Source organism: Natator depressus, chromosome 1 (genome assembly GCF_965152275.1).
Source record: "Natator depressus isolate rNatDep1 chromosome 1, rNatDep2.hap1, whole genome shotgun sequence".
In the NCBI taxonomy this organism is placed as follows: Eukaryota; Metazoa; Chordata; order Testudines; family Cheloniidae; genus Natator; species Natator depressus.
This window is the reverse complement of record NC_134234.1, coordinates 7943592-7957704: the sequence shown is the minus strand read 5'-3', so window position 1 is coordinate 7957704 and position 14113 is coordinate 7943592. Positions and strand designations below refer to the sequence as shown.

General features: G+C 44.6%; 1 protein-coding gene across 5 annotated transcripts in view; it reads left to right on the top strand.

The window, feature by feature from the left end:
* STIM1 (stromal interaction molecule 1) overlaps positions 1-14113 on the top strand; it is a 182055-nt gene that overhangs the window by 132540 nt on the left and 35402 nt on the right. For all 5 annotated transcript variants that reach the window (XM_074954198.1, XM_074954182.1, XM_074954211.1 and 2 more), the window contains one exon: positions 13114-13291. In XM_074954198.1, coding sequence (XP_074810299.1) covers positions 13114-13291 — 178 coding nt within the window. The remainder of the gene's footprint in view (positions 1-13113; positions 13292-14113) is intronic.

The window sequence follows — 14113 nt, the reverse complement described above, 5'->3', positions numbered from 1 at the left end:
AAAGGGGTGACAAATCTTTAGATTTAAAAAGCTCAGTGTCTCAGGGTTTTTCACTGCATTTGCCACGATGACACAGTTACTGTCCTGTGTCTGAATGTCGACGCTGATGGGCAAGCACACAAAACAGGAGGGTAAATTAACTGACAGGTTTCAAACGCACAGTATGATGCCTGTGGGCTAGATCTTTGATCTGTGATCCTTTGAATTACTGCCTTGCAGTGACTCACACTCATTCTCCTTCGCTGGAATTAACTAGGGGAGACCATCTTGGTAACCTCACTTCTTCTTCTTGTGGCAACCACACTAAAGCAAGGAAGAGATTATAGAAGCCAAAAAGGCCCTTCATTTAGAATGACTTTGTTACCTCTGAATTTTCCTGGTATCTTCTCTTTGGAGAGCATACAACTGAAAAAGCAGGACTCTTGTTGTCAAATGCTAAGGACTCTTGGCAGCTGTAAATATAAAATAATTCAGAGATGAAAGATACAGATCCAGGGTGCGGCTAGTAAACTAGATACTTCACTGGTGCAACACATACAGCCTCAGGCTAAGGAGAGCCTGGACTTTGGCTGGCAAGGCATCTGTGATGGAAAATTACTGGGAAAGTAGCTATCAAGAATGGTGAAAGGAAACTGAAAAGGAGAGGAAGGATTAAGTAATTGAGTGTGGGTGGAAAGTAGAATAATAGCTGTGAAAATTCTGACTTGCAGTTCTGTTCTCACTAGATAAAAGGAATTAGGGACTAGACACCTGCAAAAACTTGGCAGAGTGCAGTGCACTGCACTTCTTGGGAAGAGGATGTTGTGATTAACTGGCCTGCATGGAAGTTAAGGTCCATATTAATCTGAATTATTTTACTGACTTTGTGAGTGAATATGTTAAATGGATGATTACATTTTTCCATGCAGATGAAACTCTCCATGGCCTTGGTTTATGGAGGATTGTATTACTGTTGTCAGAGCCAGGATGTGGGCAGCTGAGCCAGTGGTTGGAGCTGGAGTAGACAGCCAAGAATGGAAGCCCAGGGTCAGAGCCAGAGTTAGAAGTCAGGAATCAGAGCCAAAGGCCAGAACCGGGTTACCTGGAGCGAGGGAGGGCAGGAGCAGGGCTGGGTCCAAGGCAGAGGTGGGAGCTATCTCAACCATGGGCAAATGCATAGAGCAGCCACCGAAGAGCTGCTGGGCTTAAAAGTCAGTCTGCTGACTCTTCCAACCAGTCAGGTGGGTGTAGCTAGTCAGGCAGCCTCCTGTGGGCCAGCTGGGCTCATTAGGTTGACGGGAGACTGGCTCTGCTACATGCCCTATTCCTGCTTTAAGATAATGGAAGAGAATGGAGGTGGTTGGTTCTGGAGCTCTTGTAGCCATTCATATTGATGCATCTGCATGATAGTATTGTTGTTAAATATTTTAGCTAAAGCATATATGTACAGAAGCTTAATATGCCTTAGAAATAGCTAAGATAAAAGTGGCCATCAGACAGGCTTGGGATGGGAGAATACCTATATGAGACTGGAAGATTAATCAGATTTAGTTGAGCTTATTGATGATCTATTTTACATCTTAGTGTCCTGAAGAAAAAACAATTCCTTCAATGAAGCATAAATTAAATGAGAAGGAGAGTTGAAATGTAATTAACTTGTCACAGTGTAGGCCTTTGATCCCATACTTCTTGGCGTTAGGTGCTAGTAATATTTGTTACATAATTACTTTTGTAATTATGTAAGAAATATTATTATTCCCTTATCCAACTCTTGACAGAAACAAATCGACAGTGGGTACCTGGGGAAAGACACCAGGATGTGGTGGCAGAATAGTGCCACCCCAACGAGGAATTGTTTTGTCGGCTTCAAGGAAATCTAGCCAGGGGAAGCTCCCGTTATTGCTTGCCAGTGTCGGAAAGGTATTTGTCTGTGCAGGGATTTGATGTGTGGCTGAATATTTACTAGGATCTTGATTTTGCATCTTAAGGTCACGAATATGAAATTATTTCTGTATACTTCTTTATGTATTCATACGCCAGCAGTGCCTAGAACCATCTTCATCACACACAGAGAAATGCCTTCTGCAAAGGGTCCATTCAGTTTCTCTCTTTGCACTTAGATAATAGGTTTGCATTGTTTGTTTGCATTCTAGCAGCTAGCACTTTAAATGTATTTAATCAAATGTTGGTGGGCTGAGAAAAGCAATAACTAAGATTTATTCCTATATAAACACCGTACTCGTTTAGTGTGTAGCAGATGGCTTCAGTTTTTGTTTATCAACAAAGAGGCTAGTTGTTTAAAATTCCGATAAAAAGATGCTCCAGTTTAAAATGAGTTTTTTGTTTTAATTTGCAAGGTGAACATTGTACCATTTTTATTGAACTGCAGAAAAGGTCTTATCTCAGACCTTTCGGGATATGTTCCCTTTGCATTTTGGCCTGTGCTTTTCTGTTGGCCAATTTCTGCTGAAGTTCTGGTAGTTGTAGGCCTGGTGTACACCTAAAATTTAGGTTGACGTAGTTACGTCACTCGGGTAGCTATGCTGACTTAACCCCCAGTGTAGACACATCTAGGTCGATGAAGGAATGCTTCTGTCGGCCTAGCTACCATTGCTCAGGAAGGCGATGTTCCTGCAATGAAGGAAAATTCCTGTCATTGGTGTAGGCTGCGTCTACAGGGTTATACGGCAGCATAACTATGCCAAGGTAGTCCCTGGAGTGTAGACATAGCCCTTTTCTGACAAACAATAGGAGATTATTTCCCAGCCTTAAGGATGCCAGATTAGTTTTTGGTGAAGTAAAGAAGAGTAGGAATGGCTGGAGGAAAGCTGCATGACTCCAGATTTGTTTTGCCCTCTGCTGTACCAACATGCGTCTCCTCCTGTGACTAAAGTGTCAGGTAAATCCTTGGAAGCAGCCCGTCTTCAGTCCCTGCTCCCATAGTGCTCTTTAACATAGCCAGCCACAGGACCAGCCCCTGTGTATGTGGCTGCAGGCTCCCATGGCACACAGCCCAGCCACAAGGGCACATATGGTCCATCCTCATGGCCATCCTCACTTTGATCAGCATGTAACCTTCTCGTGAAGTAGGGAACAGGAAAGGATAGCAAAATGCAAGTATCGCAGCAAAACTGAACAAGAAAAATAATGCCCAGAAAAGAGGAGACGGCAGCAACTGTATTGGGACATGACACAAGGCAGCATACCAAGAAGCCAGTCTATCCCAGCTGGGGCCTCTGACCAGAAACATTCGAGGGCACATCTACACTTAAAATGCTGCATCGGCATAGCTGCACCAATGCAGCCGTGCCGCTGTAGCACGTTAATGAAGACACTCTAAGCCGATGGGAGAGAGCTCTCCTGTGGGCGTAGTTAATCTGCCTCCCCGGAGGTGATAGCTACATCGGCGGGAGAAGCAGTTCTGCCGACATAGCACTGTCTACGTGGGGGTTAGGTTGCTATAACAACGTTGCTCAGGAGTGTGGATTTTTCACACCACTAAGCGATGTAGTTATACTGATAAAAGTCTGTAGTGTAGACCAGACCTGAGAAATACCAAAATAGGGTGTTCTCTAAATCTCAAGGCTGTAACACTGAGGATGTCACATGCTCATTGCCCATTGCTCAGAACTCTCTTTAGTGGCATCTCTTTCCTGCAGCTGCAGTTTGAGTTTTAAATGGGGGTGCTGCTGTATGAACTGAATCAGGGAGGAAATGAAATTAATCAAGAGCCATCTATCATATGTAATGGAAGGAGTCTATTTATATCGTGATTCACCAGTCTCCCACTGCCTTATGATAAATACCCAGAATGTTCCCGAGTGCTCCTCTTCATCTTCCCCAGTAGTAGCAACCGCATCGTACTTTGGTTCAGTGCTCACATCTTCCATGCCGGTGATATTCTCAGAATAGCATCAGTAGCACCTGTTCTCAATCCACTGGCCACTTATCTGCTGTCTTCAGGGTCCAGTTTTTCTCTTTGGTCCCAGGGTGAGCAGGTGCTGTGAAAAGAGACAAAATTAGTATTTGCAGTTTTGTGGCCTTTTTGGTATAGTTATCCTTCCCGCACCTCCAGGCAATCTGTCTGGTGGGGGATACGCTTGTAGTTTTACTCCAAAAGAGCTTGGGTTTCTCGCATGTTGAAAATACTATAGCCAGTTTTCACTGGGTAACCTCAGCACAGCCCTCCTCAGCACAGGTAGCACAGATTGTTCACATCCATTTCTTGTGCCATTTTGCATATGCTCATTACTTTTGTCTTTTTTACTTCTTGTCACGGAGGCGTCTCCTTCTGGCAACTCTGGGGATTAGCTCTTGCCAGGTTCTGCCTTCCTCTGGTGGTGTCTCTACCCATCGTCTCTTTCACCTTGCAGCTCCTCTCACTCCTGGAGCTGCAGCTTGCTGTCTGTGGCTTGGCCCTCCGGCCAGGTCACTAAGGTCCTCCCCTTCCAGTGGAATCTCGCTCCTTCTGGACCAGCTGTCCGTCCGGCATCTCCAAAGCCCTGTGCCACTTCCCAGTGGCTGTACCTTGGGTTCCATCCCAGGGACCCCAGAACATGCAGCATGATCCTAGCCTAGTCAGCAGCCTATGGCACGCGTGCCAAAGGCGGCACGCGAGCTGATTTTCAGTGGCATTCTGCTACCAGTCTGGGGTTCCGTCTGCTGGCCCTGTGCCAGTCTAGGGTCCCGGCCGCTGGCCCTGCTCAGCCCACTGCCTGCCTGGGGACATTGCAAAACTCAGCAAGGAAAAGCAAGGGCAAGGATCACACTAAACTGGTAAGATCTGCATTTTAATTTAATTTTAAATGAAGCTTCTTAAACATTTTAAAAAGCTTATTTACTTTACATACCACAATAGTTTAGTTATATAATATAGACTTATAGAGAGAGACCTTCTAAAAATGTTAAAATGTATTACTGGCATGCAAAACCTTAAATTACAGTGAATAAATGAAGACTCGGCACACCGCTTCTGGAAGGTTTCAGAGTAGCAGCCTTGTTAGTCTGTATTCGCAAAAAGAAAAGGAGTACTTGTGGTACCTTAGAGACTAATACGTTTATTTGAGCATAAGCTTTCGTGAGCTACAGGTGTCCCCCCCGTCCCCCCCCCCCCCCCCCCGCTGTCCTGCTGGTAATATCTCACCTTAAGTGATCACTCTGGTTACAGTGTGTATGGTAACACCCATTGTTTCATGTTCTCTATGTATATAAATCTCCCCACTGTAGTTTCCGCTGAATGCATCCGATGAAGTGAGCTGTAGCTCACGAAAGCTTATGCTCAGATAAATTTGTTAGTCACTTCTGAAAGGTTGCCGACCCCTGTCCTACCCTTGCTGCTGTTTCCCTGGACTCCTTCCTACATAACTGGCTCTCCTCTCTCTTTGGGCTTGCCAGCCCACTCTCCCTCCTCACAGGGAGTAACGGTGGCCTCCTTCCCTGCAGCCCCTTTGCTACTTGCAGCTTCTGGGCTTTGTACAGGTCCTCTTGTTCCTGCCCAGCTGTGCCTGCTTCTAATTAGTGGCCTCCTTGTAGCCTACATCTCTCCCCTACTTGCTGCTTAATTTGTTAATTAGGCCTGACTGGCCTAATTTACCCTCTCAGGGCCAGTGTGGGGAATACACCCCATCACACTTCCCAGCCACAGACTTCAGCAGCAGTGTACGTGAGTAACTCCAGAAATCATGACTCATCCTAACTGAAAGGGTGATCCCATCAGATTAATGCAGCTTCATTTCCAGCAGAGTGAATGTTGTTATTGGCATCCTAGAGAAACCTAAAGTGTATAGACCAAGACCACTGGGAGCAAAGGTCTATAATGCGTTACACTGCATAAAAGATTGAGCCGACGAGGACCGAGCCAAAGTGAAAAGCTTGCTCGTGAGTCAACGACTGCTGGTAGTATCACTTTTCAGTTTGTTCCTCTCCATTACTCATTTAGCATTTATAGAAGAAATGAGCGAGATCTAATCCTAATATTCCTTTAGGTGGTCTTGGTAGAAAATCAAATAACGATTCCTTTGATTATGCATAATGTTCTCCCTCTCCACCTCATGCAAAGTATGTTCCTATCTTTCTCGTTTATACTTCAGGTTGCGAAGACATGTAAACTGAACTCATGTGGATTACTTTCTCTTTCAAACCTTATTTGCTGCATTTTCTAACTCAGGCCTCCAGAGATGGCAGAGGTTCAGCAGTGTTTAGCTTGTCCCCCAGAGGGTGAAATGTGGTATTTCATCCAGTTTGTCTGCTGAGGTTCACTGTGACCCTTTCCCCTTTCATTCATTTTCTCCACTTCTGCAGGATAGAACAGTTGCTGCACATGGTGGCTTACCTTGGCTTGAAGCCTTTTGTGAGCTTTTCCTATGCAGAACAGTCTCTGAGTCTCCCAGCTGGTGCTGCCATTCAGGCGACCCAGCCTGCTCATTGATACATGCTGCTTTCTTTGTCGCGTTTCCCAGGGTCTGCTTCTGCATGTCTGCTTCCGCTGCGTGTGCTCACATAGTGCTTGATGATGTAGTTCTCAGATTAAGCTACACATGCCTTTCCATGGGCTGTAATGCTTCATCTGAGAACCGTCATTTCCATTTCCACTGGCATGTAAGCATGAGTGAATTCAGTCTCTCCCCCCCAATTCTGTGGTATTTCTTTCTTTCACTGCAGCAGTGGGTTCATTTGGCTTTTTCTTTCTCTCATGCTGCATAGATTATAACTACATTGCTGGCATGTTTCTTGTATGCAGTTGAGGGGACAGTTTGACCACTGAAGGCAGCAACTACTGATCTGATCTGATCTGATATCAGCACCTGGCAGAGGGCGTGCCAGGGTTTTCAGTCCTTGTTTTGAATCCTGTTGAGCTGAGCTGGAGGGGCTCAAGTGTGCTGTTTTCCTGGAGGTGCACTGATATACAGAGATTACAAAAACATACTGATTCCCAGAACAAAAACCAAATACTGAATCGTTAAGGTCATCTTTTGTTCATTCCCCGTCCATCTCTCTCTCCTTTGTGGGCTGGTCAACATCCTCTTCTTCCACTTCCTTTAATCAGCAGCTCATGATGTTTTGGCTCCATATCGGTGTCTGCAGCTGGATTTTTAGAACTATTCAGTTCCATCATCCTTGTCTTCTTTGCCTGGTGCATGGATTCAATGAGAGGGAGGTGAATTGATGTTGAAGTCTATTGACTATACTGGATTCCAGTAGGTGTGCAAATGTAACCCACGCACCTTCTGGGTGTGGTGCTCTGTCCCATCTAGTGGCACGGAGAACACTTAAAGACAAAGCAATTAATGAGTCTGCTCTACAACCTTAGCTAACAGCCAGCTGGCTGTTAGCTCATGCGGGAGAGGCTCATGCACTAGGCTCCAGAGGTCCCAGGTTTGATCCCACCTGCTGACGACCGGGGTCTGTCGGCGTTAGAAGTAGGGGCTCACCCGGGATTTCAACTGGGAAGTCTCTGAAGCTCATGACATAGAATCATAGAATATCAGATTTGGAAGGGACCTCAGGAGGTCATCTAGTCCAACCCCCTGCTCAAAGCAGGACCAATCCCCAACTAAATCATCCCAGCCAAGGCTTTGTCAAGCCTGTCCTTAAAAATCTCAAAGGAAGGAGATTCCACCACTTCCCTAGGTAACGCATTCCAGTGCTTCACAACCCTCCTAGTGAAATAGTTTTTCCTGATATCTAACCTAAACCTCCCCCACTGCAACTTGAGACCATTACTCCTGCTTCCTTAGGTAGGGGAAGTAGGTAACCCACACACCTTCTGGGTGTGCCGTTAGATTGAACTATTCATCTACTGTAGAACCAGCAGTACAGGAGTAAGCGAGATATCTAGAAAACTGATCACGGAAACATGACCACTTAGGACAGTGGTTCTCAACTCTGGTCCACCGCTTGTCCCATCTAGTGGCACCGAGACCTCTTAGAGAGAGTTAAAGGAGTCTCCTGTACAGCCTTAGCTAACAGCCAGTTGGCTTTTAACTCATGCAGTAGAGGCTCATGCACTAAGCTCCAGAGGCCCCAGGTTTGATCCCGCCCAACGACGACCAGGGTCTGTCGGCGTTTCGCAAAGATATCTGTAAATGGAATAAATATTGCTCTTCTCATTTCTTTCACGAGCACACGTATCACTTTGTAGTGGCACAAATTACTGTAAAATGCTAATTATATCAACTTTTTGCTTTTCCTTCAAGGTTTGGTCAAGTGCTGTCTTTCTGGCCTGTAACCGATTGTTTCTTGACAGCATGAGAACCATCTCGAGCAGTGGGGGCTTCATCTCTTATCTGCTCATCTCCCAAGCTTACCCTAATCCCTGGGCTTTAGGAGGAAAAGATGGTGCAACATTTCATATGCCCTTCTGAATATCCTGTCTGTTTCACATCACTCGGTCCTTCATGAATACATCAGGGGCACAGATGCATTCCAGGAGGTATAGCAAGCACGTCCTGGTTAGGAATAGATTGTGTTAATCCATTTTTATCCTGTTTCCTGCCCGTGTCCCATCTGCCAGACTTCCCATTCCAAAGATCCATAGTGTCTTGTGCATGGTTGCTCTTTCCCCTCTCTGCCTTTGTATATGTTTATCTTACCATCTGTACTGTACCTTCTACATGATAGGATATTATAAATGGCACATTTTTACAGGTTTGAGTCTTAGTGTGATGTGGTGTTGCCAAATGTCAAACAGAAAGATTTGTGAACAAATGAAAAAGGTAACTTGGAGTTGCAACACTTCTATCTCTTACCTGGTACAATCAAAGCCTGTTGTTAGAACCCAATGACAAAAAGAAAAATGCATCCATCCATTAGCTTCTTGGCAATAATCTTAAACCTTATTCATTTCTCCTAGATTAAAGGGAAAAGAAATCTAGGTTCACTTTACCCACCCGTCACTCCAGCTTGGCCCAAACTGAACTCGAAATTTACACATGAGGAGACCCAAATGGAGTTTATTATGGTGGGGGAGCTGAGACACCCCACAACTCTGAGCAAGGTGGGCAGGATTGGTGGTGAAGTCACATGCAGAGGGGTACCAGCCCAGCCACCCATTCATTCCTCCTCATTCAGGAGAGAATAAGAAATGTAAAAATCCAGCATTTATTGTTTGAGTCATTACCACAGCAAACAGGAGGCACCGGAATAATCTGCTTAGGGGAAAAGAGCCAACTTCACAAAGACATAATGGAAATTTCCCTGGGAAATACAGCACTGTAGTAGGTCTTGAAGGTGCCTGTTAACCCACTTTTACTGCTAGAATCCAAAACCAAAAGCTGTTAAAACTTAAACCAGATGGGTCTTTATAGTATGCTATGTCAGATAATGGCCTCTCTTAATGTCTTCCAGTATCTTTGCCTAAATCTCCAGGAAAGGATGGAAATGAAAATGGGACTTTGAGCTCTGTCCTACTCAGAAATCATTCTTCAGCAAATGTCAGCACACAGCATGTGGACCACTTATGTCCTCAAAATAGGGCTCCAGTGGGGGTTGAGCCCTGCATAGGCTTCTATGCAATGTAAATCATGGGTTATCTAGGAATCACTAGCTCCCCATCCGTAACGATCTCTCACTTTTTTCAAGTGATGAGGCACCTCATTGCATTTGTCTGCTATCCTGAGTCTAAGCCATACTTTCACACCTGGAATTGCTGTCTAATAATTTCATAGATTCATAGATTTCAAGACCTGAATGGACCATTGTGATCATCTAGTCTGACCTTCTCTATAACACAGGCCACAGAACTTCCCCAAAATAATTCCTAGAGCAGATCTTTTGGAGAAACATCTAATTGTGATATAAAAATTGTCCATGATGAGAATCCACCGCGGCCCTTGGTAAATTGTTCCAGTGGTTAATTACTTCCACCTTTAAAAAATGATGCCTTATTTCCAGTCTGAACATATCTAGATTCAACTTCTAGCCATTGGATCATGTTACATCTTTCTCTGCCAGATTAGAATAGGGGAGTAGGAGCCAGAACTGCTGGGTTCTTTTTTCCCAGCTCTTACACTGACTTTTAGAGTAATCTTGGACATGTCACTTGTTCCTCAGTGTACCCATCTGTAAAATGTGTGTAATGTATTGTCTACCTCTCAGAGGTGTTGTGAGGCTTAATTTATGTCTTTAGAAGTGTTTGAAGTTCCTCAGATTAAAGAGGGTGTGGAGGGAAAGTAACTATTTTCTATCATCTTTAAATTATCTAGATGTGATTTTTCTAGGCACTTTGGGATCTGTCACATGAAGTTTTAGCCATTTATTTTTTGAACTTCCATCATAAATACTCACTTCTCCTTGTCAAGCTATTCCTATTGACAGGACTAGGAGGAGCTGGATGCTTATTTGATGAGGCTCACTGCGTTACGAGAAGTATCTAATCCCAATAAATCCCATCTTTACCTGTTGGACCACAGTGGGTGAAATCGCCCTCCAGCCTAATTACTGTTGATGGAAGAATCTCACAAAAAGTACCTTATAAAGCGTTTGGTCTGTGAGAGGGAGCATGGCTTCCGGGGTCTGCATACACTACTGCTGAGGTGCAGGCTTCTTCACATGGGAAGGAAGAAAGAGCGGGGGATATCATCTGAGCTCCCCCTCCCTTCCCCCAAAAAAGACACTTTCTTTCTTTATAAGGTAGCTGTGAGAATGCATTACACAACTTAAATGATAATCCCTCTAAGAACCGATCTTGCGTTGCTTGTTTGCCCTCTTATGGCTCTTTGGATCTCAGCCACCCTAATCTCTGAATCCAGAAATGGTCTGATTGCTCCAAGTACTTTGGAAATGCCCTGCATCCTCAGGGTTAAGTATTCAGTTGAGGGTATGGGAGTTATGTAAACTCCTCATAAAAATCCTTCCATTTTAGATGAAGTGAGACGCTCCTCTTAATTATTGATTCCTGGGATGTTTCTTTTGATTCCTCCTCTTATAGCTGCCAAGTGAACAGACTCCTGTGGGCCTGGTCTGCAGCCCTGACTCATCCAAGTAGGCTCTTGCAGAGTTGACTTGAATGTAGCTGATGGCTGCAGGATCTAGCTCAGTGTTTGTCCCAGTGAGAGGAAACAGAAACATAGTTTGGGTTAAATATTAAAGGTGGCTAATATCTGATATTCTCTGTCCTTGGAAATCCTAGTAAGAGTCTTTTTTCCAGGATTTTTCATAAATTATACACCAGAGGTAACCCCTAACCCCCAGTGTGGTTAGATGCCCAGCTATGATGACTGTTGTTCCCGTGCAAAAGGTTAAATTACTTAGCCTAATTAGGGCATTGGGAAAGAATTTCATATCTTTCTAGGTTCTGTTTATTTATCTTAGGGCTTTATGGCACCTCTCATCACTCTAGGATCTAAGCATATTCCCTTTAAAATCAATAGCAATAGCAAGTTCCCAAGTGGACTTCATTCACCTATTGGCACTTCTCCCTTTTTGAGGTCAACATTCTGCTAACAACAACAGGGTGGGGTGGGATTTAGATTTTATTAATTCGATCCTTTTTACTGGTAAGGGCTTAGAGAAAGGGGCTGTCAGTGTTGTGTGTCACTATTAAGATAAAGTGACTTCTTTATATATGAAGATTTTGCAATGTTCTCTAAAGATAATCAGACTCCAAATTTGCCTCATCTTCTCTGCAAGTTTGTTCTGTAGCCAGATCCCCTCATCAGAGAATGCTTTCTCCCCAGCTCTCCTGTGCTTTGTCTTGGGCTTTGTGATCTGTATTGGCCCAAAGGAGTGCAGCTGTCATAGGGGTTGGCAGATCAGCATTCAGTCTGGGACACGACCCGTTTGTGACATTCCCCTCTGGTGTTATCTGGACCGGTTATCTGCTAGGTCACTCCAATCCTTGACTCTGGGAGCCAGCCTTACCCTCTCTGCTGTGAGAACCCCCACTCCTGGGCTGGTCACGCCCAGCCTCTGGCATGTAAGGTGCTACCAGCTACTTGCAACCGAATGACATTAGCGGTCCCGGACACAACCCTAGGAACCTCCATCTTGCAGTGTCCAGTTATGCCCGCTGGATGCTGCAAGCTTATGAGTTCTTGATCTGTACCAGGCTTGTTATCCCATGGGGAGTCTCTCACATGCTTCAAACCAAACGCACTGCTTCAGGTAGAATAAACAAACAAATTTATTAACTATGAAAGATAGATTTTAAGTGATTGTAAGTCAAAGCATAACAAGTCGGATTTGGTCAAATGAAATAAAAGCAAAACGCATTCTAAGCTGATCTTAACACTTTGAATGTCCTTACAAACTTAGAAGCTTCTCACCACAGGCTGGCTGGTTGCTCTTCAGCCAGGCTCTCCCCTTTGATCAGCACTTCAGTTGCTTGGTGGTGGTGTCTATAGATGGAGGTGGAAGAGAGAGGAAGAGCATGGCAAACATCTCTCCCTTTTATCATGTTCTTTCTTCCCCCTTGGCTTCTTCCCCACCCCACCCCACACCCCCGCCTTCAGAGTCAGGTGAGTATTACCTCATCGGAGTTCCAAACTGACCAAAGGAAGGGGAGTGACTCCCTCGAAAGTCCAACAGATTCTTTTGTTGCTGTCTAGGCCAGTGTCCTTTGTTCCTGTGAGGCTGGGTTTGTCCCATACGTGCCCTGATGAGGTGTGAACTGCCTCTCAGCTTTTGGAGAGTTTTTGCCTGGGCTTATTTTAAGCCATGAGGTCACATTTTCAGCCTCATAACTATATACATGAAATTATAACCTATAACCTTACTATAAAAATCATGCTCAGTGCATCATGAACCTTCCAAAGACACCCAACATGACAAACTTTGCATTGGATACCACACAATCATTTTACAAGGATGAACATGGGTGTTCCCCTGAGGTACAGAGCGTCACACCATTAAATTAAGGGTTCTTATATCATGCCCATCGCAGTAGTGTCTGAGTCTTCTCTCCAGTATTGGTTTGGGATAATTTGTTAAGGAAAGTAGGTGTGTTTTCTGGTGATTTCAAGGGGATTTGTAGGTATGGGTGAGCATCAGTCCTTCCTGCCTGCTGTGTTTCTAGGTCCATAATTCTTTCTAATGCTGTTATCTTTGCACCACAGGGAAAAAATTAACATTGCAAAGCACATCATCCTATTTACGTCTTTGAATTAAACTATCTATTTGTAACTCTTTTTTCCCCAGTAACTCGTCATAACCACCTAAAGGATTTCATGTTGGTGGTGTCCATTGTCATTGGAGTGGGTGGCTGCTGGTTTGCCTACATCCAGAACCGCTACTCAAAGGAGCACGTGAAGAGGATGATGAAAGACCTAGAAGGGCTTCACAGAGCTGAGCAGAGTCTGCACGACCTTCAAGAAAGGTGAGTCCTACTTAACCACCTACCTCCAGGGAAAGCTTAAATCTCTACTGTTAGTTTGGATTAAACCAGTAGCAGTCAGCCTCTTATGCTGTATGGGTATCAGCCATAACCTTAGGTGATCATAGCAAACCGGTTACCCAGTTGACATTACTGATGTGCCTGCACAGTCTTTGAATGCATTTGGTCAGCTAGTTAAGAAATTTGGACATAACTTCACACTTGCCACTCCCTGCACAATGTGCACCGGTTAGATGTACTTGGGATGTGTCCCATGAAGACTAGAGGAGTTAAAGCTAGCCTCAGATGCTATTATAAGGGCCTGCGGCTGTCGTGTAAAGTCACTATGCTGCATTGGCAGCATGAGCCACAAGCATCTTATGTATTTTTAGTGGACTTGAGCAGCACAGATAGTAGTTCAGGCTGAAGGCTGATTTCCACCCTAATTCCCTTTTGTTGGTTGCTCATGTTTTTCTCAAATTCAGGCTGAGCTGTAGTTTTTGTACAGAGAATGAATTTTGTGGGAACGTTTTCACCAAATCAGTTGTGCTGTCTTTGAGACGGTTAAATGTGAAGGGCCTAGTTCCACCCCCCCCAACCCCCCCCCCCCCCGAGTCCATCATATTCCAACTAGAACTTTCGTACTTTGATCATTAACAACTGCAAGCACTCTGATTCTTAGCTAACGTGACTTGGATGCCCCTGCTGTAGTTGACAGGGGCTTGACACCCTTGTGTTTGAGCCTATTGTCTTACTTTAAATGGGAACTTGCTCCTGATGCGTCATACTTTCCTGTGCTCCAGCAGTGAAGCAGGTCAGCTATTG